Raw genomic sequence first — 26,341 nt, forward strand, 5'->3', positions numbered from 1 at the left:
ACACACACACACACACACACACACACACACACACACACACACACACACGACTGCTAGATAGAAACTTCATTTCACATGTTAATTTCTATTGCTGGCTAAAACTTAGTGGATTACAGTGTCATACTTTTTAAAGCTCACAGTGTCTGTGGTCCAGGACCCTTCTCTCCTAAGGCTCTGGATGTTTCCGTTCTCACTGCCTGAGTGACTGCTTGACCCTGGCCCCTGTTCCTCACTGCTGTTCTTGGAAAGACCCTTGTCCATGGGGCCCCTGATTCATTTGTGTGCAGTCTGCCAAGAAGACCACGGTGGTGAGCCTATCAGGACCACCTGATCCCAGAGGCTTTGCTGCTCTTGCTTGCAAGCTGGGTTCACTAGGTTTGGTCCCCAGAGCAGCAGGAGGGATTGTGTAAAAGCATCAGTAGTGGGCAGCAGCAATTCTGGGGTCTGTGGCAAAGGCAGCAACCATGTGCATTATGGTGTGGTTTGCATTGAATGATGGGCATCTCCTTACTTATTTATATGCTTTGCTTACACACATCCCCTTACTGGTTGATATTCTTTGCTTACACGCTGTGTTTGAATGTGGTTTGTCCCCATCATAGCTCTTGCTGAGGCTTGGTTCCCACTGTAACTGTGGTGAGAGGTCACAGTGGGCTTGTCAAGAGGTACTTGATCACAAAGGCATTAATGTAGTTCTCTCAGAATGGCTCGGTTATCCCAAGTCCAGATTGTTATAAAGTGATCTTAGCTTCCTTGCATGCTTTCTCATGCATCCTGTCTTCCATGTGTACCTTCTACGTGTACCCGCCTCCTCTCTCTGCCTTTCCACCGTGACACGATGTAGCCTGTGGAGGCCCAGAAGCTGACTGTGTGGCACTGAGCTCCTAGAATTCCAGGGCCACAAACTAAAATCAACCCTCTTCCCTTCCTAAATGAGCTCAGAGCCTGCGCCCTCCTCAAGCACTCTCTTCTACCGTTGCCTTCCTCTGGGGTCTGGCACAGGCGCACACAAGGACCCCAGGGCTGAGCTGATGTACTCACAGGAGGAGGCCGTCCTGCTTTGGGAGGGAGTGTTTCAGCTTCTTGTTGCATATTTCGGAAGTTGTTTTGTCGAGTCAGTTGATGTTAACTGGGAACGTTTAAGAGCAAAGGCTTTCTGTAGGCATCCATAAATTTAGCAGAGCTCAGGTCTGTGTGCCAGTTTTCTGTTGTGGTGTCACATATAACCTCAAGCTTGGCAGCTGTTATTAGCTCCTGGTTCTCTAACCCCGAAGGGCAGGCACAGGGTATGTGCTGGTTGGCTTTTGTCAACACAGACCTAAACATACATGAGAAGAGGGAAGCTCAGCCGAGGACCGGTCACCATCAGATTGCCCTGTGGGCAAGTCTGTGCGGTATTGCCTTATATATACGTTTGCATGTGCCTCCTTGATTAATGGGGGGAGGGTGCCCACCGTGGGTGGCACCACCCCAAGCAGGCAGCCCCTCATGGTGTACCAGGAAGCCAGCTGAGCATGGCCTCTGCTTCAGTTCCTGCCTTTAGATTCCTGCCCTGCTTCACTTCCTGTCCTGCCCTCCCTCAGTGATGGACTGTTACCTAGACACATGAAATAAAATTTTCTGTCTTTTCTCCCCATGTTGCTTTTGGTCATGGTGTCTACAACAGCAATAGAAACATTAAGACAGGGCACCCAGGTTTCTGCTCAAGGTATGGCCAATGGCCGGGGTTCTGGCCTGGCTCTTTGCTGTCATCAGTTCACTTCCCCGTGGTTACAGAGCTGAGGTTCAGTTGTCCTTGTTAGTTGTCAGCTAGGTCATCCCCCCCCCTTCCTTCAATTTTTAATTTTTTAACTGACACATTAAAATCGTGTATGAAATAATTTCCATTTATTGACATACGGCTCTTCCAGTGTCGGGTCTAATAGTGGGAAATGGCATTCCTGGGAACACCTATATTCACCCACTTAGGCTAGACTCCATCTGTCTCCCTAAGTCCAGCAGAATTACTATTTGGAAGCAGGGAACAGACAACAATGTCAGAGTCTTTAGATGAGTGGGGCACAGTGGCCTGAAATCTGGGTGGGGATGCTTAGATGAGAAGATACAGAACAAGCTTCAGGAGCTGTCAAAGGAGCAAGGGTCCCTCTCCCCAAAGCCATGAACTTGGGTGGGCAGTAGAAACAGTCTCCTGTCCCCAACTGGGTTCTTATCCCAGCCTCCTCTAAGAGTAGAACAGACAGACATTGAAGAATGCAAATGGGAGGTACTTTTTCATGAGTTCTGATTAACAAACCTGAGTAGGAAGGACAAAACAAACCGGATTGCCATGAGGGATTTGAATGATATAAATTTGAACCCTAGGGTACAACAAGGGTCGCAGGCTGGGGCTTCTGGGAGATGTTGTATGTGGCTAGCCGTTGAAGCTGTACATTGTGCAGGACAGGACAGCAGCCAGTGGACAGTTGGTGGTCATCATGCATGCTCCAGACACTCCAGGGGCTGTGCGAGAGACAGACACAGGCCTGCTTCAGTGAACAGGGGTCCCATAGGGATTCTTACTGATTTCAGTTTAGACAAACTGTAGAAGCATGAGATAGAAGGGACTATTTGGAGTGGGATGCTTGGCAAAAGGCATGGGCATAATTAAAATGTGTGCATGAATGTTTCCAGAGGTCAGAAGCTGTGCTGTCACAGTGTCAGGGGTGGTGTGGTCCCCTGATTATGCTGCCATTTTCAGGAATCTAATTCCCATGGCCCAGCTTTCAGAGCTGTAGGACAATGTCCCATTTTTTTTTTCTCTCTCTCTCTGCAGGTTCCTCAGTAACTGACTTGTCTGTCCATTAAGGGTGTGTAGAAAGGACCTCAAGGGAGGGGGATGTCATACCTTCACTCCTGTGGGCTAGGACAGGTATGGCGCATTCTGCTGAACTCTGGGGTGCTAAGGCCCACTGTGGCTGGGGACTGTGGGATCATCTGTACATAGGGTACCTCTCAGCAGCCACTCACTCAGTACTGATGGGGGGTGTGAGTAGGTTCTTAGTGATGGGAATTCATTAACACTGTGCTCACCCATCCCAAGCCCTTTCTTTCTTCCCAGCTTTGGACACAGGCCAAGCTGGCCTTCTCCAAGGAGGAGCACAGCAGGGTCCTCATCCTTCTTAAGTCTGAAAACAAGCCTCACTCTTCAGAAGCCTGATTTGAACCTGTGTTGGGCAGTACTCACCGAATTGGGGGTGGAGAGCATGTCCCTGGGGCCGCCATTTATCAAGCAGCTCACAAGTCCAGCCAGTTGGTAGGAGCACCAGGGAGTGCCTACCAGACCTTGCTGCTCCACCCTGAGCAGCACCAGTCAGGATAGTTCTCCCTGTGGCTGAGAACAGCCTTGGGGTGAGAGGAGGAGGCTCTGTAAGAAGAGAGCAGAGAGGGCAGGCTTTGTGTGGAGCAGGCTCTTCTGCAGCTGGCTGCCGTGGGCAAGCCCATCTCCTGCAGTTAGCTAGCAATGTGTGCAACATAAGAGCTGGACAGAAGCCCTGGGTCATCCTGGGATCCTTCCTGCATGAGACTGACTGGCGAGCCCCTCCTACCCCACTGGTGAGGCGGGGGTCCCACTCTAGGCTATAGATATAGTGATTCTGGTACCTAGAGCTGAATAAGCAAAAGACACAGCATTTCCTACTCTCCCACACTCACAGCCTGGGGAGGGGCTGCTACCACATGCGTGTGGAGCCATCTAGGAAGGCAGAAGAGCTTTCTTGGCAAGTCCCTTGGGCTAGCAGAGTGAAGCCATCATTCAGGGACAGACAGGCTCAAGGCCTGGACCCCTCACTATGGAGGACATTTGCCAGGGGACCTAACTGAGGAAGGTGTGTTCCTGAGCCAGTTGCTGAGGAGGGCAGTTGGTCGGAGAGCTTTCCCATAAGCGTGGGAGCCACAGGGACACTCGTGGTTAGAAGCCCTTCTGGCTTAAGTGCTGGGGACAGTTCATTGTCATCACTCTGCCTGTGGGAAGGGTCAGGGGGCTTCCTTTCTGTCTTGTGGTGCTGAGGATGGCAGTAAGGGCCATGATCATGTGAGGCCAGTGCTTTCCTGCTGCTTAACATTCCAGGGTCCCCTGACCAGGTTACTTTTCCTTGTTGTTTCTGCCATTCTGTTTGTTTCTTCATTCATTCGTTCGTTCTGGCAACATACACTGTGTGTGCACAAGCCAGGCACCACACAGGATCGTGGTGAACAAGATAGACAAACAGGCTGCCCTCCTGCAGCACTCATGACTGAATGGGGAGAGACAACAGATGCATTTGTTTGTGCCAGATAGCAGCAAGGCCAGACAGAGAACAGCTGAACTATGCCAGGACAGCTAGGGAGAGGGGTGGGGAGGATGGTCCAAGGTTCACTAGAGGAGATACTGGGGAGGAGGCCTGAATCTCCCCTGGGGAAAAGAGCACCTGAGAGCTGCTTTAGGCCCTCACCTTCTCCCCTGGATTCTGCTGGCTCAAACCGGAAAATAAAGGAAATCGGAAAATGAAGGACTCAGTCTGATGTCTGAGGCCTGAGTAGCGGGGATGTTTTCAAGGCTAGCTAGGCTGTCCTGCCCAGTGCATGGCACCCGGAAACTGCTCCCGGGTTGATGCACAGTTCAGGAGTGGTATCAGACTCAGAAAGCTAGGGTGGGTCACAGGTGTGCCAAAGCCCTGTGCTCTCCCCTGCTGTGTTAGAACCTGACCTCACACATGCCCCGCTCACCACACTATACCTTCAGTAGGGGGCAGGGAGTCATTCTCACGGGCCCCGGGCCCTCGTGTCCAGGACTCTAGGACAGGCTGGCGGCCCAGGGATGCAAAGGACTGTGCAAGGTCACCCAGCAAGCCACTTGATGCTTGACCCAGATCCGAACGATGCCCAGTCAGGCTCGGAGATTTTCCACTGTGCTGGAACTATTTTTAAAATCACATTGAGACGTTCTGTGTTGTGACCCAGTAAGCCGTGTTGATGTATGTTGTTCTCAGCTTTCCCGGGAAAGCACTTTTTCTCACATGAGTACATGCTTTTATTTATATCTGCTGAAAGCTTAATGGTCCCAAAAGCAAGTGATTCCAATAGTCAGCACACACAGAAACCAAAACGGGTCATTGTAATCCTGCCCACAAAGGTGACCACTTCAGCATTTGGTTCTAATAACCCCCTAAACAATCACTTCTCCCTTTCCCCTCCCCTTTCCTTCCCCTCCCTTTCTCTCTTTCCCTCTTTCTCCTCTCTTGTGTTTCTCTGAGGTTGGTGAGTTTATGGTTATTTCTCTTTCCTTACTGATGAGAATGTTTCAGGAAACAGATGTTGTGTGATGCAATGAGTTCTGTTTAGATGTATGATCCCGAGCTACAGTGACCTCGTGGAAGGTGCCGGTACCAGCATAAAACGCTGACCTGACTGTCTGGGGATGGTTCTCCTCGGTGTTCGGCAGCCAGCACAGCGCTAACCTGCAGGGGCTGTCTCAAGCCAGCCAGTGCCCTGACCCCAGCGGCTTCTGTAGTCCTTCTGTCTGCTGTTTCACACTAATCCGTGCGTGTTTAGACAAACCACAGATCACAGACCATAGGGAGGGCTGCCCGGGTGGATGCTGAGTGTGTGCTCTCCCATTAAACTGCACCTCTGTGGTGGGGAGGCTGGCAGGTGGGGACTGGTCTTTGTCTTTCTTGAGTGTCAGTGCACATTGTGATTGAAGGTGAGCCTTCCTAGGATTTTGCAAATTTCTCATTTGCAAAAAGTAGGTGTCTTTAGCTGTGAATGCAGTGAGGTGTTTTGTCCACTGACAGGGCTTTGTACAGTGTGGTCAAGAGCGACTTCCTTGCTCTCAAACCACAGCAGGGCTGCCTGGACCAGCCCTTTTTTGGGAAGAATGGTTAGGTATTCCTGTTCATACTTCCACAGGGCCATCGTGGTACTTGCTTGCACTTAGGGATTCTGGGTAAAGAGCTGTGAGTCTTTGGCTGGAAACTAGTAGGGTTCAGAGATCAAGAGGCACCTCAGCTGGCCACAAGGACAAACTATTGAGGCCAGCCAAAGGCATGAGGAACATAGGGTGGCAGAGGGATTCATGAGAAGTTCCTTCCGGGTGTACAGGGTAGCGTGGCTGTGTGCCAAGACAGAGATGGCTCAGGTGTGGGTGTGTTTCAGATGAGACTTGCTCGCACGCCATTCTCATGTCACGAGGGTACCTCATTCGAATGCCCATGTGGATTGTTGGTATGGAGATCGAGCGTTGGTTTGTTGGGAGAGATGGGTGAGGAGCCACAAGGTCATGACTGAGATGGTCCCCGATGCTGGAGCTGAGGGGACAGATGGGGAAAGCTTAGAAGGCAACATATGGATGTAGGGCCGCAGTGAGAGTGTCTGGGCTCAACTTGCCTTTCTGGCAGAGGGTCACTGGAGTGCGAGTCTTGATGGAGGCACTGTGAAAGAAACTACCAGGAACAATGGGGAATTGAGGGTCCTTGCTCCTGACAGTATGCTGAGAGGAACAGTCTGGAAGCTTAGAAGAGGCTGGGGCTGGTGGGGAGGCTGGAGCATCTGGGGTGAAGAAAATCTAGAGCACAGACAAGGTTCCGGGGTCCAGTTCTAGGCAGCTGTGTGGCTCAGCATCCTGAACTTGGAAGCTCCTCTCCTACCACTCACTGTGATCACTGATCTTCAGCTTAAGCATCTCAATGGCAGCACCTGTCAGCCACGCGCACCATCCTTGCCCAAGGTGCCTCACCTGCACGCAGCCTCCCCTTGTGGTCTGACCTCCTGGCTTTCTTTGATGAGCGTGCCAAGAGACAGACAGGCCCAGAAACTAGCCCCTGTGGTGGCTCCTTTGCTGTGGCTGCTGGCTAAGTAGTCAGGATATGTAGAGATGGCCCACCAGAACCAGGATCAAAGTTTAGAGCCTGCACGTCTGGCTCCTGTGACAGGCTTAAAACTCAGACAAATGAGCAGAAGAGAGCGAGTGAAGATGCAGTGCGGATTTCCGGGGCAGGTTGTTGGGGGCGGGGGGTAGGGGCGTGCAGTTAGCTAGTGAGGAAGTTCTGTCTGGGGAGATAAAGGAGTTTGGACTTGAGCATGGGATGGCTGATCTGTGAGAGGAGAAGGAGGCAAGGTGTTCAAGAGGGTGGTGCGGTAGGCATGGGACAAAGGGGAGGCCAGGACTCTGAGGTCAGTGGGACCCTGGGTCAGTGGGCGCCAGTCAGACCTTCAGCGTGGGACCTTTGCTGGCGGGGTCCTCAGTTTGTATTCTGTCAGCTTTTAGGCCTGGAAATGCTCTTTCTGGCCCATGGCATATTCGGCACCCAGAAACTCTAATGTGGCTTCCCAGTGGGGGCCCTTCCTTCTGGGCCAAGGGTGGGGTCAGCAAGGCCTGTTCTAATAGTCCTAAGCTGAAACAGCTAGACAAGTCTTCCAGGCCTTTGAGGAAGAGGAGGGCCACAGTGCTTCTGTGAGCACAGGCTTATCCTATGGCCGTGAGCCCTCAGACACCGGCAGAGAGCTGATTACAGGTGTCGCTTTCCCAGAGGGTCCTTGACCTTGCAGGATAGAACCCCATATGTGGGCCTGGGTGAGTATCCCTGGAACTATGGTCTCCTGGCCCTTCTCAGCCAGCAGCCCACGGCACATGTGCAGAGGGTACAGAGGGTGGTGCTGACCTCTGCGTGGGTTCTGTCTCTGCCCAGCCTGACTAGCGTGGGTTGGACTACTGGACACTGTCAAGGTCGCTGCTGAGGGACAGTGAGCCTCTCTGGCAGGCTGGCAGAGGGAGGTCCCGGCAGATACACAGCCACACTCTAAGGAGAACCTGAGCAGTGGAATGGACAGAGGACACTGGCAGCTTCCTGAATGAGGCTCTGAGCAAGCCTGGCCTTGTTTGCTCTGGCCCTCAGCCAAGGGACTCTCAGGGACCCACTGTGGTGCTTCCTGGAAAGCTTCTGTCTGTGTGGACCTCTGCAGAAGAGAGCCTTGGTGGGCAGGGAGGAGAGAGGACAGACTCGACTGGGGCCCAGCCATGGTCGTCACTCAACTCAGCCTTGAGTTCCGCTTTCAAGGCAAGAAGCTTCGGGGCTTCAGCTGCGAGCTCACCCGCTCCCCTCATGGGGTCCTCCCTGAGTCCATCCTTACCACCACATGCCAGGTCACCATACCCATACTGTTGTCAGGCCTGGGCATGATTACGGCTGGCTTGGTGATGAACACTGTTCAAGTACGTACAGGGCTCCAAGGGGGAGAAGGGACAGACAGGGTGGAGGGCGGGAGTCAGGGGCTCCCCGTGGGTGGCAGCTCTGAGCTGGGGTCCGGTGTCAGCCGTGCTGGTGAGAGGGCACGCTGGGCTCCCAGCGTCTTAAGAGTCACAGCATTGGCATTTGACAGCCTTCAAAGGCCGCCTATGTGAGCCCACAGCAGCCCATATCTCCTTCCTGACACACTGTGAGCTTATTGGGCTATGCTGCTACTCAATACAGGAGTCTTTACTGCCTCTCTGCCTCAATTTTCCTTTTTGTAAATCAGGAAAAATGAGAGCACCTGCCTCTCTGAGCTGTGAGGACCCGGTGCCTGGGTGCGTGCCTGCTGGTCTCTGTGGTCTGGGTGATGGGCAGGGCTGAACAACACACCCACCTCTCTAGAGTCCCTGCGTAGCTCCTTGGAGGAAGGGAAGGGTACAGAGCAGAGCATGGGAGTCCCACATTCCCCCAGATATCCCCTCAAGGGGCAGCAGCCTCCATCTGGCAGGGTATTTGCTGAGAGAGATATTGTCTCCCTGCATTGGCAGGCACCCTGAGTCTGCTTTAGGAGACAGCACGTTGATGAGTGAGTTCCTCTGTCTGTTGCCTGCAGCCTGTGTTACGGAGCATAAGGGTTGCTTCAGGAAAACCGGATTAAGCATCTGTCATGGAGGAAGGATGCCCATCAGAAGCTGTCAAGGTTCTGGGAGCTGGAAGTCTGAGATCAAGGCATTGGCAGGGTTGGTGTGATCATCCAATAGGGCCATGTATTTCGCAGGTCATCCCCCTTTGCACGACTGTGCCCCCATCTTGCTTGTGAGTTGCTAGTCCTGTAGGACTGGGGCTCACCAACCCATGGCTGCCTTAGCTCAGCTCCCCTCTGAGGACTGTCGCTAAACACCTGCATCTGAAGATCCTGGGAGTTAGAGTTGCAGTCTATGAATTCGGTGGTTACCAAAGTTATACTTTGGTATGCGTATAAGCACAGATGTATGTATGGTGTCATACAATAACTTGTGTGTGGTTGTGATGCTGGGCATGGAATCATGCCAGACATGCACAATACCACTGGGTTCCATCCCAGCCCCAACGTTTTGTTTTGTTTTAATCTTCAAAATTACATTGAATTTTCAACCCACAAAGGTGTCTTCGTGTCCCCTGTCCTACACGTACTCAGTATTCCCTCCGTGATGCACAGTGCTTCACTGGGAACCTGTGTCCAGCTTCCCGAAGTTGGCGGTGGGTGTCAGTGATTTCAGGGCACGTGCTTGCTCACCTCAGGGAGTGGGATACTGGGTCTTCAGAATTCTGGGATCCGTCTGTTCCTAGAGAGTCTGTGCAGCCTTCTTCCGTGATGTCCTCTGCCCCTACCTGAGGCTACCCAGCTAATCCCCATAGACTGAGCCTTGCCAGCCTGTACAGCGTGAGGTCATCCATCCCCAGCCTGCCGTGTGCTCCCTCCTCTCAGTGCTTCAGTTTCCGTAGGCTCCCAGAAGGTCTGCTTGTCAGTCAGTCAGGACTGAGCAGCACATGGAGGTGGTGAGCAGCCTGTGTGATAGGAGGTAGCTCCTTCCGCCTGTAGGTCAGGGATCTCTAGAGGGAACAGAACAGGACCATTTGAGTGGACCTTGGAGGACAGTGTAGCCATCTCCACACTGTGGGAGGGCGTGAGCTCCAGGCAGAGGCCCAAGTAAGGTCCGTGGATGTGTAGGAGTGGGAGTTTGTGAAGAAAGGAACATTGGGTGGCTTCTGTTGAGAGTGTAGAGACTGCCAGCTGTGAGGACCTCTGTCTACTCTGCCAGGAGCTGGACTTCACACTAAGGGCAGAGGGGCTTGGCATTCTGCTTAAAGGGAGCGTTGCCTTAAGTGTTGCATAGCCTTGTGCAGACTCTCTGATTGGTCCATAATAGATGGTGAAATCCAGGCAGGGATGCTTTAACCACTGCCTGCCCAGCCACAATGCCCAGAAGGGCCCCTCTGACAGCCTATGCTGGTGTTTGGCTGTGCACGAAGTGCGATGCTGCCAGCCACATTCTTGAACAAGTTTAATGACCCGAGTTGGGTGCATACTCAGGAGTGGAGTTGGCAGTGCAGGGTCAGAAGTGCCTGGGTGACGTGATTATATTTATGTCACAAAGCTCAATCCTGGCAGCAGTATCAGCATCGTGGGGGAGGAGAGAGCAAGGGAGGCTCTCGCCCAGTACCACCAGCTACCACTGCTGATAAACCTCACCCTCCCACACACCTTCCTACCCCGCCTGCATCAGGAACAGACATCTTTAAAGTGTTTGAGAGATCAATAGCAGAATTTAAAAGTTGGGATGACTTGAAGTCAGATTAGGGGGGGACACAGGATTAAACTCTAGTGGGTAGAGCAGAATGTGGGCAGGAGACAGGACCAAGGTAGAGGCAGGAGTCTGGAGATGGTGAGTTGAGGTTCCAGTGTGGTCAGCTTACAGCCATAAGGTGGGTAGGATCCTGGAGATGTTGATGAGCACAGGGCATCAGTCAGCCAAAAGTGTCTGTGGCCTGGAGAAAGTGCTGTCATGGAGCTGGGTGATGTGTGATATCAACATTGTCCCTTTTGTCATCAGCCTCAGCCTGGCAGGGCTGCTGTAGAGTGGCGGAGGCCAGGCGGTATGCCCCACAGAAGTTGACACTGTCATGGCTCTGGGGGTTAGAAGCCTGAGAGTGGGTGTTGGCAGCGTTGGTATCCTTTGCTAGTAATGCCTGTGCCTCACATGCTTGCCTTTCTGTGCATGTCTATGCCCTAATCTTGCTTGTGGGGTACCAGTCTTGTAGGGTTGGTGATCACCCACCCATGAGCTTCTTAACTCAGCCCCTCTTTGAGGACTGGCTGTTGGAAGTAAGTCCAGTCTTAAAGAGAGAGAGGGTGTATATAAAAAGAGAGAAGAGTCAAAAGTGAGAATGGGTCAGGAGAAGGAAATGGGGCCATGGTGGAGTCGTGGATACCATGGTGGATACCAGCGGGGAGCTAGGGCAGCATCATGGAGGGCAGAGAACAGTTCAGAGGCAGGCCTGTCCCTGTATGTGCGTTATCTTCAGTTTTCCTAGCAGGAAAGGGGGCAGCACCAGCAGGCACAACGTGGAGCTGTGACAGGGAGGATGGGAACTTGGGTCAGGAGTTCCTGGCACTGAGGGAGGGGAGAGCGTAAGTTGGAGAGAAGGGAGTTTGTTCTGATGTGGGCTTTGTAGATGCTTGGCCTTGTGTGTGGCCGAGAGATTGTGCACCAGGCTGTGGGGGAGGCAGAGGACGGTGGGTGAGGGCTGGGGCAGAGGACATTCAAGGAAAGGACAGGGTATGCCAGACAACCCTGGCCAGGGGTAGGAGTATGTACGTTGGTGCTGTGGCTGGTGTGTGCCCAGGGGTGTGCAGGGCTGATAGGCGGCTGCTCATGGGCCTGAGGCCCCTGCTTCAGAGAGTGGGGAGGCAGTAGCTGGACTGATAAGGAGGGCCCCTGCAGGTGGGCCTCTGTCTCTGACATAGTCCTTGTCTAGGAGCAGGAAATAGCTTGTATTTCTTAAAGGGCTAATGTCTGTATATCATCAAAGAGCCAAACAAATGCACAAATGTGGTCAAATGCAGATACATCATTTTCAAGAGGGAATACGTTATGAACAGGGTAAAATGTTCAGATTCAGTACTGAAAAGCTATGCACATTAAGTCCACATTTTGCTCCTACACAGACAAGAAACACAGAGATAAGACTTCTACAGAGCCTCTGACTGGTCCTCCTCCTCCGTCTCTCCAGGACACCCCCAAGAGTACTGCTGTCTGGGGGTGACTCCTGCTTTCCCCAGGGGTGACATGTTTGTGTACCTTTCACTACTGTCACCTGGGGAAAATGGAAGACTGGAGCCCAGGCCCCCTGCAGAAAAGAAGGAATTTATCTTTAGGCCTAGACCTAAAACCCTATAACCTGAAGATCTTATTCCATCAAGGTCCTACTTAAATCAGATCTGTGGGTGTTTAACGGGGAGTGGGGTGGGGTGGGGTGGGGTGATTTCTATCACCACAAACATCTCCTCCCTTTGCCAGCTTTCCTGGCACATCCCTCCTATTCTGCCTCTCAGTTTTTATGTTTGAAGGAGATGTGCGATCTCCATCAAACGAAATTTTCTGTTTTGGAAAGCCCGGGGCCCAGCAGGGTGGTGACTGAGAGACGATGTCAAAGCGCCCCCACCAGCTAGTTTGCCAAGTGTTTCCAGGCTTTCCAAATTAGGAGAAATAACACCCCGAATTGGTGTCTCACTCCAATGTCTACATAACTGTAGTTGCACACTAAACAGCACATTTTCAGGCTGGGCTGGACCAAGACTGTCGGCCTCCAGCCTAGCCCTGCCTTTTTCCTGGCCTCTGAGGATGGGAGGCAGGAAGGAGCTTGCTGGAGGCCACTGCTGATGATTTGGTTAATGGCTTTTAACATGTCCTGTTTTGTGTTTCATTTTAAACCACTTAAACTGGGTATGGGGTGGTGCACGCCTTTAATCCCAGCACCTAGGAGGCTGAGGCAGGCAGGTCTCTGTGAGTTCAAGGCCAGCCTGGTCTACAGAGTGAGCTCCAGGACAGCCCAGGCTACAGAGTGAGACCCTGTCTCAAAAATAAATAAGAAACATTTAGGACACTACTTGGTCTCACAGGTTGATTCACGGGGTGGGGGTGGGGGGGTGGGGCGGGGACAAGGTCATTGACGGAAGGCCCTCTGCAGACATTTGCAGAGCTGTGCCAACAGGCTGGCCTCATCTTATTCCTTCTCTTCCAGCACTGGCCAGTGTTCAGTGAGGTTAAAGAACTGCTGACATTGGTGCCGCCCCTGGTGGGTCTGAAGGGAAACCTGGAGATGACGCTGGCGTCTCGACTCTCTACAGCAGTAAGTGGCAGCGGTATGCCTCAGGTCTCAGTGGCCTGTGGGTAGGGACTGGAGTCTCCACCCACACAGGTCTTGTTGGACTTTGGTGTCTCACAGGCTCTTACTGTCTCTCCCCGCTGCTTTTTGTACTGTTTATTTTTCCTGGCTACCACTCGCTGGTGAGGGAGCAGCACAGTGCCCCAGTGCCTTTATTCTTCCTCAGCCTGAGTGTCAGTTGGCTGTGTCCCTGTTCCCCAGAGTCTGTGTGCTGCTGCCTGCACTCTAGGTCACACTCCCTTACTCCCTGGCACACTCACATGAAAGCTTTAGTGGGCAGTACAGGTTCAAAGGAGGATTCTGGGGAGGGAACAGGGAGGGGGTGGGTGTCAGTTGCCCATTAACCTCCTCTGTTCCTGTGATAGCTCTCTATATTTGGCTCTATCCAACAAAGGTCCTACCTCGGCAGGCTCTTCTCCCTTCTTTAGACACACCCAGGAGTTGTGTTCTTTCCCTCCTGTTAATACAGAAGGGTTTTCCCTTTCTCCACTTGGCATCCGGCATGTGAAAAGGGTGGTAGCCAAAGGAGATATATCGTGTTCAAGGGCCTGAGAAAAAAGTCCCAAAGCCGATGAAGAAGAGCCAGGGATAGAGACCTACAGTATACATTGTTCACTGTGGGATGTCAGCATCTCCAACTATAATTATAATGCTGTTTCTCCACAAAAGAGGCTAGGTCAGGGACTGAAGAGATGGGTTGGTGCTCTTCCACAGGACCCTAAAGGACCTGGGTTCGGCTCCTGGCACCTACATGGAAATTTACTACCGCCTGTAACTCTAGTCCTAGGGACCCTGACACCCTCTTCTGGACTTCACAGGCACTACATACACATGGTGCACAGGCATAATACAGGCAAAATAGCCATATATAGAAAATTAAAATAATCAAAACTGGGGGGTAAGGGGGAAGTCCAGGTCTATTCATAAAAAAGCAAGATGTGCATGTGGCCAGAGGGCTGACTCAGCAGTTAAGAGAACATACTGCTCTTGCAGAGGACCCAGGTTTAGTTCCCAGCACACACGTCTGGCAGTTCACAACTACCTGTATCTCTAGCTCCAGGGGATCAGATGCCCTCTTGTGGACTCCTCAGGCATCTGCACTCACATGTGCACATACTCACAGACACAATTATACGCATAGTTAAAAAGAAAATAAATCTTAAAGGGAGCAGGGGAGGCAGGTCACAATCTAGAAAGCCTAGTGGCATAATCTGTTCTGAGTCCTGGTTTGTTTCCTGAGAGAGAAGCTGGCTATGGCCAGGACACCTGGCTTCTCCAGCCTCGCCAGACTGACACTGCTTTCATCTCTGTGTGCTAGGCCAACACTGGGCAAATCGATGACGACCAGGAGAGGTTCAAAATCATCATCAGCAACCTCGCTGTGGTTCAAGTAAGTCTTGGAACATCGCATCATGCCTCCACTCCCCATCCCCCTTCCCCTCCCCCATGGATTTGCAGCCTGCCTCTTTCTGGGTAGGATGAGGGAGGCCTGTACTCTGGGCTGAATTTGGAGGACAGGTGTCCATGTGTCTGTCCATCTCTCTATCAGACCATATCTGTAGCATAGTGAAGAGCATTACAAGGAGCCACCATCCCTGCCTGGAGATGCCTTTAGGTCTTTGGTCCCTGCAACTTCCCCACTATCTCCCTTCTGAGCCAAATTTGTACAGGGCCTGAGTGTGCTCAGCATTTGTCATGCCCTGCATTTGCTAGTGGCTTCTTCCCACATTTAGACCAAGACCATGTTTCCCGGGGTTTCTGCTGTTTCCCAGATGGGCACACTGTAACTTTGCTTTCTGCCAGTGACTTCACTTAATCTTCCCGGGACCTAATGGATCATTTCCTGCCTGGAAAGCCCCCCATTAGTTCTGCTCCTGCTGCTTAACCTGCCTGTCCTATCTCAACCTTTGCAAGAGGCCTTTGTGGCCCTCTCACACAGTTCTTCCTCCTGCCAGGCCCTCTATGGCTCAGTTTGCTTTAGGCCCCTTTCATAGTAACTAAAGCCAGGGCATTCAGGCAGGGACAAATGAGGGCAAGACAGGCTCAGGCAAGAAGGAGTAAGGCTGGGCATACAGCTGTGTCTTTGGTTACTGTGGTCCAGGATCTACTGAGCTTCTCTGGGTACAGGCAGCCCCCAATGGTACAAGAAATGTGCTCTGAGTTCAGACTCTACATCATCTGTCAACTGGGCAGCCTGGTGAGGGCTGTGTGTCCTTGTCTGTTAGTGACACCTATTCTTCCTGTCGTCAGGGTTGGAGTATTGCCTCTCTGAGAGGCGTCCACCAAACAGCCAGTTAGAGCAGGCCTCATAACCCCCTGCTTGTGCCTGTTCCACTGTGGTGAAGGAATCCTGCCTGTGGAACCCCTTCTGTCTTAGCCAGGCTTCAATTGCTGTGATAAACAGCATGACCAAAAGGAACATGAGGAAGAAAAGGTTTATTTTGTCCTAGAGTTTATAGTCCATCACTGAGGGGAAGGCAGGGCCAGAACTCAAGGCAGGAACCTGGAGGCAGGAACTGAAGCAGAGGTCATGGAGGAGTGCTACTCACTGACTTACCTGTGAGTAAGGTTAGCCTGATTTCTTAAATCATCCAAGACTGTCTTCCAGATATGACACCACCCACAATGGGCAGGGCCCTCCTACATTACTCATTAGTTTAGAAAATGCCCCAGTAGACTTGCCTACAGGCCAGTCTGATGGAAGCCTGTTCTCAGCTGGGGCTCCTGTCTTAGTGGGTGTTCCATTGCTCCGAAAAGCCGCCACAACCAGGGCAACTCTTACCAAAGAAAGCGTCTAACTGGGGACTTGCCTTCTCTCTCTCTCAGGTATATGTGTGAGCCAGCCCTCTCCCTCTTGAGTACAGTGGATGTGCCACCCACCTTACTGTCCACTTGTTTCGGAGGCTTAGGTCATTATCATCATTGCAGGGAGCATGATGGCACACAGGCAGACAGCTACATCCTGATCTGTAGACACAAAGAGATGACTGGGCATGGCATGGGCTCAAAGCTCACCACCTCCAATAAGACCTCCTAATCCTTCTAATCCTATCAAAGAGTTGGCTCCTGGTAACTAAGCATTCAAATATATGAGCCTATGCTCCCTCCCCCCCTTTTTTTTCAAACCACCTTTTTTCTTTTCCTGTTTGACTTTAGCTTCTGTCAAGTTCACAAAAACAAAACAAAGAAACAAACAACCTAAGCAGGACCCCAGCCCCACTTATTCTGCTTTCCTTTCTGGCTGTGAGGGGAACTGTTTGCATCCTCCATGATGCTGCTTTACCAAAGGCCAAAGCAGTGGGGTCAACGTGCCATAGACTGTTCCCTCGAAAACTGTGAGCCAGAAAAAACCTCCTCTCTGATTATCTCAAAGATTTTGTTACAGCTGATGGAAAGTCAACTATCATGTGGCCACTTCCCGGTAAGGACTGGTCCTTCCCACCTGACCAGGTTGGAAACAAAGTTACCCTCTCCCGCCCTCTCCCCCTAAGTCTCACTATGAAGACCCTCCCTCTGTGCCCCATTTGAACCGAGCCTTGCTTCTCCTTTCCTGCTGATGTCTGTAGACCTGTGTGCCTTGCTCCTTCTCAGTCCTCTCCCTCTCCAGTACACAGTGTGTGGCTCTTCAGAGCTTTCTCTTTGTTGGATGCAGTAGATGCCTCCCAGCCTATTGTTCTGATTCAGATCTGTCTTGGCCTCTCTTGCCTTCTGTAGCTGGGCTGAGTCTTATGGGCCAGAACTAAGCCTGTGGCTGAGTAGCTAGGAGATTAAAGCATTACTAGATCAACAACAGAAGGTCAGGGGGGTAGGGGAAGAGGGTTGACAAATGCCCAGCACTGGATATGCCGTTCTTGCTTTTCTAGAACCTTCTGTACAGTGAGCCTAAGGACTTACGAAGCCTTCCTGGGCCTGGCTTGACTTATGTGCTGTCTCAATGTAGCTTTTGTATGATTTTGTTTCCTCTTTTTTTAAAAGGGCTTAACTGTGAGTCACAAGTTGTTGGGTAAATTTCATAGTTGGACTTCTAAAAAATTTCAACATGTACTGTCATTTAAATGTAAAACTGAGGGTGAAATTTTTCAATAATTTTAAAAATTATTTGACAATTTCTCATGCGTTCAGTGTACCTTGATCATATCTGCTCTATCCCCATGCACACCTTTCTGAACACCACCCGACACATCCCCTCCCCCCTTCCTGCCCCCCCCCCCCCCCCCGTGGTAAGCCGCTGAATGCGGTTAGTGCTGCCTGCTGGGATACTGACTCATCTTGGGCAGGTAAGCATAGCTGCAGTGAGCTCTAAGTGCAGTGGCCATGTCATGTCCAGGAGAGGGCTGTTACCCACCTCCTGCTCTGATGTTCTTTCTGTCACCTCTAACCTGAGTCTTGGGGAGGGTGATGTCACTGTTGTGTATAGGGCTGAGAATTAAATAGTCATTCCTTCTTAGCATGGATTTATTTTGATTTTTAATTTCATGTGTATGAGTGTTTTGTCTGTCTCTCGGTGTTTTATGTGTGTGGGTGTTTTGTCTGCATGTGTGTCTGTGCATTATGTGCGTGCCTGGTCCCCACAGAGGCCAGAAGAGGGCATCAGCTCCTCTGGACTGAAGTCACAGACAGTTGCAAACACCATGAGCGTGTTAGGAATCGGACCTGTATACTCTGCAAGAGCACAAGTTCTCCTAACTGCTCTTAACCATCTCTCCTGCCCCTCAGTGTGAAATTGTGAGGTGTGAGGACCCCCAGCAAGACTGAGGAAGCCAGTGGCAGGCCCCCACACATCCTGTGAAGCCCCCAGTCCCTTGCTCTGTCTCATAAGCCACAGCCTCGGTTCTCCCTAGTCTTTATTTTCTAGGTGATACTGACATGGCTACATTCTCTTTTACCTTAAGGCTTATTCTTGTCTATCTGTCTGTCTAGGACTGGAACCCAGAGTCTCACACAAACTGGATAAGCATCTTGTCACTGAACCATGTCCCCAGCTGTTTGTGACCTTCTGAATAGTTTCAGGTTTAGATTTTTCTCTGGGAAAACAAAACCAAACAAAACCGCATCCCACAAAATGTCCAGGCTGTTGAGCATTGAAATGACTAGTACTGGCAGTAGCATGTGAGCAGCTGCCCGCCGACTGCCCCATTGCCTACCAGAAAGCACCCCTTCAAAACTACATCTGCTCCCCATCTCCATCAGCATGACCACAGAGACCTCTGACTTGGGGTTCTTTCCTGTGCTTGTGCCTCCTCTGGGATGACTTAGACTCACTGAGCAGCATGCAAACAACCAGCCACTCTTGTCTATCACACTGTTACCTCCAGTCTGTTCACATACACAAAAGCTTCTTTGGAAAAGACGCTAGGTCTCAACTGCCCCCCTCCACCTGACGCCCATCCTAGTTTTCACCACCATCAGTGAATAAGGGAACCAACTTCGCACATATTTGTCAGTAAGTTTCATCTGTTACCAGCTTTTCTGTGTCTATGAGTGTTACTATGAGTCTGTCTTCCACCACTGTGACAAAGTGCCCGAGGCAGTCCGCTTGTGTGAATGGAAGGTTTGTTTTGGCTCACTGTTTCTTAGACGCTGCTGTCACTGCGTCTGTGATGAATGATGGAGCAAAGCTGCTTGTCTCTGGGTGTGCAGGAAGCAAATCAGAGTGGAGGGACTGGGGCTCCACAATCCTCTTGAGACTCTCCCAAAGACCGAAGCTTTCCCAGGAAACTCTGCCTCTTGATGGTCCACACACCTTCCTGTAGATGAAGATGAACAGACTTAAAGCGTGGGCCTCTAACAGTGCAAGGCCTGAAGGATAAAGAACAGGCCTCTCAGTTAGTCACCCATTCATTACCATATATGATCAGTGCCAGGTGTTGGGCCATATCCTCAGTGTCAGATACCAAGAGGACGCAACATCCGGTGACATGCTTCCTATCAGATTTACTTAGAATCTTCCTGAAAACTAGGGAAGTCAGTCATTTTCTCTGTAACTCCATGGTGTCTTCATCACATAGGCATCACATGAGTTTTATTTTTAAAGTATTGACAGTTGGACCACATGCATCGAGGTGAGTGCTCTACCATCCAGCTCTATCTCCTGCTTCTATTTATTTACTTTAGATTTTGATACAAGAGCTCACTAAGTTGCCCAGGCTGGCTTTGAACTCACTTTGTGGTCCAGGGAGGCCTTGGCCTGTGACCTTCTTACCTCAGTCTCCAGGGCAACAGGCAGTATACGTGTATGCCTGGCTTTGTACTTTTCTTTATGGATTTTTATGTTGTAGCTTTAAAAGAAGGTCTTTTCTGGCCGGAGATATTTTTAAACATTTATTTGATTTTGGCGAGATCTCCGTGTATAATAGCTGACCTTGATATCTTGTGCCTCCTGCCACGGCTCTAATTGTAGGAGCAGGCATGTGCAACCAAGCCTGGCTGCAAAAACCGTAAGCACACTATCCTATATCCCTTAGTGTTTAAGGGTAGAAAGTGGGGTTGGGAGTGTCCACCTTTACCCTGGCCATAGCCCTTCAGCTTCCCTTGTCTGGATGTTTAATATTCATCCACTGGAGTCATATATCCAGGATGTACCCTCCTCATCCCTTCTTGGCCAGCCTCGTTTTCCAGAGGCATTTCCTCTGCTCACTTTCTGGGCCCCCTTCTGGCCCACAGCTCCGAATGTCTCTTTCTGGCAGCGCCGCCCTGCTTTTGTTCTTCCAGCTTCACAGTGTGTTTTGATCTGTTGTATTTTATAATGTATCCGACATATACCAGTAACCCCCCCCCTGGACCTCTTTTCACTAAATGGTCTTGGCTCTGCACGTGTGGTTGCTCATCTCTTAGCCTGTCGAGTGAGCGAGCAGTCAAGCACCGAGAGAAATCTTGTCGGGACTCTGCTTGGAATCACATTAGTTAAATTGGGACTTTTGTTGCTGTGCTCACTGCCCATGCACCCAACCTGAGTTTGATCCCCAGAACTGGCCTCAAAAGCTCAGCGTGGTGCCATGCGCTTGCAGTCCAAGCACTAGGGAGGCAGAGACAGGAAGATTTCCCGGAGCTCGCTGGCCAGCCAGCCTCATGGGAAAACAGCCTCGGCGGGTTCATGTCTCAGAAAATAAGAGGTGGGAGCCACGAGATGGCTCAGCTCGTAAGGGCACTTGCTGGCTCAGCTGACAACCCTAGTTCAACCATGGGAGCCACCTGGCGGAAGGAAGGAACCAGCTCCACACATTATCCTCTGACTCCCCTCGACGGCCACGCACGGAATGTTAGTAAATAAATGAAAAAACTCAGGTGGAGGCCTATGAGATGGCTTAGCAGGTAAAGGTGCCTGCAGCCGAGCCTGCGGATCTGAGTTTTTTATCCCAGACACCCATGTGTGGAAGGAGAGAGCAGACTCCAGCAAGTTGCCCCCACATGTGCCCCTGGCCCCATCACAAAGCATGTAAAAGATATAAATCAGGGCTGGATGTGGTGGCGCACACCTGTAATCCAGCACTCAGGGAGGCAGAGGCAGGTGGATCTCTGTAAGTTCGAGGCCAGCCTGGTCTACAAAGTGAGTCTAGGACAGCCAAGGCTACACAGAGGAACCCTGTTTCGATCCCCCCCCAAAAAAAATCTAAAGCAGACAGCTCCTGAAGAGTAGTACCCAAGAACTTCACTCTACACACACACATACATACAGAATACACACAGAAACACAAATACATGTGTACCTACATGCACACACAAATACACATATACACACACGCACACACACACACACACACACACTTACCTGTTAGACATTTCAAGCTCTACCTGTGTTCCTTCATTGTTTGGTAACAGGCACCATTCCATATAGACATTTTGGATTAGAGGTCTTGATGTTGGCTCAGACCTGGGCTCTAGGTGGTGAGGGTCTTAGCAGCCCAGAGCATCATGCTCCAGAGACAAAGAAGCAGCTGTAATGGGGATGTGGCCTGGGGAGAGGATAGTTAGGGTGTGAGCCAGGCCTGTGGGAGGATGCTGTGGGCCTGGGCTACCATGGGAGGGAGAGCCAGTCAGTCCTGCTGTCGGGGTTGCTGAGTATGCACCTGTGCCAGCAAACACGGAGCTCTGGGCCAGAGCCAGGTGTCTCTCCAAGACCCCGCTTTCCTCTTTCAGGTGGCATCTCACATGGGACAGAGGTAGACAGGGAGTCTCTCGAGGGAGTGCTGAGGAGGAAAACTGCCAGCAGGGCCCAGGGTGAAGGGTATACGGTAGTGATGGAGGCCTTGTTTGACCCCTTAGGTGACCCAAAGTCAGAAGGACAGGTGTGGTGACGGTGCTCAGGGACCCTTCTCATGGGTCTGATTTCTGTCTTGGCAGGTGCAGGCCACTGTCGTGGGGCTCCTGGCTGCACTGGCCGCCCTGCTGCTCGGCATAGTGTCCAAAGAAGCATTGGATTGGGACAAGGTGGCATTACTGTGCACGAGCAGCGTCATCACTGCCTTCCTTGCTGCCTTGGCCCTAGGTGAGCCATGCCCCATGCACCTCAGGTCCCATGCCTCATGCACCCCAGACCCCAGGCCCGAGGCTTGCTTCTCTGCTGTTTTCTCCGGAAAGGTGAGCAATGAGGCTGCCGTGGCGCTAATGTGGAACTTCAGGTCTGAAGTGGGTAAGAAGAGCCCATTAGGTCCTCAGTCTGTCCTGTGCCCTCTCCAGGACATGTGGCATGCACACTCGTGTGTGTGTGTGTGTGTGTGTGTGTGTGTGTGTGTGTGTGTGTGCGCGCGCGCGCGCGCGCGCAGAAAGCATGTGCATGCCTGGGGGAGCTCTGTTGTCCCTTCTCTAAGCCTGGACAGACTTCAGTTTATCACTCTTTGCTAAGGTCAGAGACCTGAGCATGTCAACTTTCTTCATCTAGTTTGTTGGCCTCTACATGTGTCAGGAGTGTGATGTATAGAGCTGTGTACAAATTGGCTCACAATTATAACAGGCCCCCTCCCTCAGCTTCCCGAGTGCTGGGATTACAAGTGTGCATAATGGTTTTTAATAAGCATCTCCACACCCGTAAGCGCCCTTTATCGGGCTTCAGTGAGACCAGCACCAGCCCATTGGCTCTGCTGTGTAAAGTGAGGTCCACTTGGAGCTGGAATTTAGAAAAACAGGGCTGTGGTCACACATAGGATACAATGTGGCAGGTGGCAGCAGCATTAGGACAGCTTTGAGAATGAACTAGTTGTTTTTATTTTTAACTCCCTTCATTTTGTGGTGCCAGGGACCAGGCACGGGGCCTTACTAGAAAGGATTCTAAGTAGTGTTACATTCTAAAAGCCAAGATGCAGAGTGTTGTGAAAAACCGAGGGGAGCCCTGCTGAAGTAGAAGCCCCAGCCGGTAATAACAAGGCTTGCAAGACTGCAGGGCAGGTGCCCTCAGACAAAGCAGAGGGTCCTGGGGCTGAGACCTCAGAGCAAAGCCTCTCTGATCTCCCAGCCAATCCATGAAGCCCATGACCACCTAGATCTCAGGGTCATGTGTTTCATCCCCGTGACCCAAGGACAGTGTGGCATAATGGACCCCCACGAGGTGTCTGATATCCGGGCTGAACCCTCCTCTGCAGTGGTGTTGGGACACACACCCACCTACCCTCCTGCTCCCTCCTCCGTTGGTACTTGGACCTGAGAAATATCTCACATCAGTTACTCAGAGGGCTCAGCAGATATTAGAGGCCAGGTCCCCTGCCCCTCGGGCTCCTGCTACTTATGGTACCCTAGGAGCAGCCATCCCTCCGTGCAGCAGAGGCTGGGAGTGCTGTGTCCCTGTAGTTCCAGGTGGTTTGAGAGGCTACCTGCCTGCTCACATGTGTCTTCAGGGTTTTTAGGGGACCCCCACAAGTACCAGCCAGTCACAGAAACTCAGGGAGGTAGGCAACCTGCTGAGCATCCAGACTTTTAGAGATTGAACTATTTAGTTTCTAACCACCTTCTTGATCCTTCAGGGGGTGGGGCTGGGAGGGGTGCCTCTATGCCATCTCAACATCAACCGCTCCCTTGGCCTCCCCTCCTCCCACTGCAGGAATTCTGATGATATGCATAGTGATTGGTGCTCGGAAGTTCGGGGTCAACCCTGATAACATCGCCACGCCCATTGCAGCCAGCCTAGGAGACCTCATCACACTGTCCATCCTGGCCCTGATAAGCAGCTTCTTCTACAGGCACAAAGGTAGGGGAGGCTCCAGGGAAGGGCACTCGAAGATACCATAAACACACACACACACACACACACACACACACACACCATCTCCAAAGAAAGGAGCCAGGGTGCTGTGACAGGGGGACACCTGGAGTCCTTCAGCAAGTCCAGGATGGCTGGAGAAACTGAGTGTGGGATGAGATGAACCGCTCAGGCCTACAGATTCGGGATGTCAGTTTCCACCGAGGCTGCTCTGGAGGGGGATGAGTCTGTCCTTCAGGATGAGGCCAGCCGTGGGAGAGGGGTTCGAAAATGGTAACAGTTGTTGGAGGAGATGCCTAGCACATCTTAGTGCTTTGTGGAAAGAAAGATTTGGAGGTCTGAGAATAAGCAGCAGGTGCAGACAAAACCGCTCAGGGTGGCCTCCACCCTACCTGGGACACCGCTATCTGGTCTGGACTGACTCCTGTCCTGTCCTGTTAGGTGACAGTGAGGAGCCTTGGAATCAGAGAGGATGAACTAGTTGTACTTTTAGGCCACACTGAGTTTAAAACAAGATTTGCATAGAAATTTGTTATTTGCATTTGACTTCCAAAGCAAATAAAAGTGCCATCCACCACCACCACCACCACCACACACACACACCTCTGCCTATGCTCAGGGCCCAATCCCAGGAGAGAGGTCTTTGCTGACTGGGAAGTGAGCTAGCTTATACCTGCCAGGAGCAGTCAGGAAGGTACATGAATGTGAGAGCTGTACAGCTCCTGTCAGAAGTTCTGGAGATCCTAGACTGCCCTCCCAAGTATCTTGTAAGGAGATGCTTCCACAGGCTACTGTGTCTCTGGGTATTAGTGACCTGCTTGGAGATTGAGGGGTCTGCCTTCTGGCTCCAGGGATGGTACGGAAGCTGGCCATATCTACCACGAAGCGTTTGGTCTATAGCTAGCCTGGAGCACCTGTGGCAGACGAAGGGACCGCAGTTGTGGGCTGTGGAGAATAAAGAGGGGCTATGACAGCACACCCAGGAACTCCACCCAGTGACCCCAGCCAGAGGAGGAGAATGGGACAGACACCAAGCATGGCCACCTAGCACTGGGGCTTCTCGGGAGGGTAGGGACAGGGTGCAGGTCAGTGCCCTGTGCACGTGTGGGAGGTGGAGTCAAGAGAATGAGGCTGGGAGGGAGCAGAGGCAAGTAGTACTTTGAGGTAAGACAGGCCTGGATAAGCAGGTACTGACCTCACAGCTGGAGGTGGCTCTGGGCTAGGAGTAGCTACCAAGCCAGCCTGATCCATACCCCACAATAATGCAGATGTCTCAGCCAGGAGAAAGTGGCCATGTGCCCTGGGAGCTGCCTCTTTGCTCTTCTGGTTTAATTTATTATTTATCTATTTATTTTTCTTTTTTTGGTACCTCTGAGGAGGGCTGCGGAGAACTGCCATGCACGTGCAAGGCTGCCTCCTGCTCAGACCCTGTCCTAGTGCTATTTATCATAACACTGGGTAGGGGAAAACCTGATCAAGGGTCTTGACAATTTCCAGAGAAGTGCTGGAGGTGACAGGGCAGAGACGGGCTTTCCTGAGGCCCTCTGGCAGGACAGCCATGCTAAATGGCAAGGGCCCTCGGTTCCCAACTCACTCACACCTGTGGAAGGCCACACCCCAACCAGTTCCTGTGTGCCAGCCTTGACCATATGAGCTGTGTATGTGTGCTTTCTCTCAGAGACGTGGTACCTGATGCCGCTGGTCTGTGTCGGCTTCATGGCTCTCACCCCTCTGTGGATCATCATTGCCAGGCAGAACCCTCCCATCATGAAGATCCTGAAGTATGGGTGGTTTCCCATCATCCTGGCTATGATCATTAGCAGGTGAGCATCGTGGAACAGCAACCCCTCCATTCTGTGACAGAAATGCCTGACGGAAACAACCTCAGGGAGGGAAGATTACTTTTTCTCTGTTGCAGAGGATTTAGTCTGTGGTCGTTTGGCCATGTGCTTAGAACATGGTCCCAAGAGCATATCACAGAGAAGTGCTGTTGACGTCAGAGATGACTGGGATCCAGGCTAGGCTCCCAGTCATCTCTGGGAGGCCAGGCTAGCATGTGGCCTCCAGGGGTTCACACCCCCAGTGAGCTGCTCCTCCTAGCTAGGTGTACCTTCTGCCTTTTTGCCATCTCCCAACGAGAAGGTTATTAATCTATCAAGGGATCCATCAAACCCCAGCCCCAGTGAGCAGTCATAATCAAACCCTTTCTGGAAATGTCCTGACAGACACATGCGGTACTGATCATCTAGTGATTCCAAATCTGTCAAGCAAACAGTCAGGATTAACCATTTCAGGCCAGGCAAGGTCCCACATGCCTTCAGTCCCAGCACTCTGGAGACAGAGGTGGGTGGATCTCTGTGAGGCTGAGGCCAAGCCTGGTCTACAAAACAAGTTCAAGGCTGTCCAGGGCTATATAGTGAGGCCTTGGAAAAAAAACAGCCATCACAACCCACCCTTATCAAGTTGACACACAGACAAATGACTTCAAATCATAGCATTGCATTATCATTCCATGGGGACGTCAGTCGTCCCCACAGTGCTAACAGTTCCCACACTATCCAGCAATCTAAGATCAAGATCTCTTCCAAGACTTTAGATACCGTAAGCCAAAAACAAGTTGTATCTCAGAGAAAACACAGACTACCAAAGTAAGACTGCAACATGGCAAGGCACTCAATCTATAGCCCCATGTCTGGCATCTGGAACAAATGGTGGCACGATACAAGACTCAACAGGCTTGGGAAGTTCAGCTCCTGTGGCCTTTCAGTCACCTGCCCACAGGGCCTCCATCTTTGACTGTCTCCACACCGAGACACCTTAAACACACTCAAGTCATCCCTCCAACCCCCTCTCGTCTAGGCTCTGACTCTCCTAGCTTCACATATCACCCACTCAGGCTGCCTCAAGAGATCCTGACCTTGCCATTCATTGCCTGGCTGAGGACTTTCCCCTGAAATATGGGTGGAAGCTCCATGAC

The 26,341-nt window shown here is 51.5% G+C and overlaps 1 protein-coding gene across 3 annotated transcripts in view; it reads left to right on the forward strand.

Annotated features, from left to right (window-relative positions):
* Slc41a3 (solute carrier family 41 member 3) overlaps nt 1-26,341 on the forward strand; it is a 41,775-nt gene that overhangs the window by 7,927 nt on the left and 7,507 nt on the right. For 2 of the 3 annotated variants that reach the window (XM_055617511.1, XM_055617513.1), the window contains 5 exons: nt 13,032-13,139; nt 14,494-14,565; nt 21,516-21,660; nt 23,206-23,352; nt 25,043-25,187. In XM_055617511.1, the coding sequence (XP_055473486.1) occupies nt 13,032-13,139; nt 14,494-14,565; nt 21,516-21,660; nt 23,206-23,352; nt 25,043-25,187 (617 nt within the window). Of the gene's footprint in view, nt 1-7,797; nt 8,228-13,031; nt 13,140-14,493; nt 14,566-21,515; nt 21,661-23,205; nt 23,353-25,042; nt 25,188-26,341 lie in introns of those variants that run through there. The other variant, XM_055617512.1, reaches the window with a different exon arrangement.

Source organism: Psammomys obesus, unplaced genomic scaffold (assembly GCF_907164565.1).
Source record: "Psammomys obesus unplaced genomic scaffold, mPsaObe1.curated_primary_1811, whole genome shotgun sequence".
In the NCBI taxonomy this organism is placed as follows: Eukaryota; Metazoa; Chordata; class Mammalia; order Rodentia; family Muridae; genus Psammomys; species Psammomys obesus.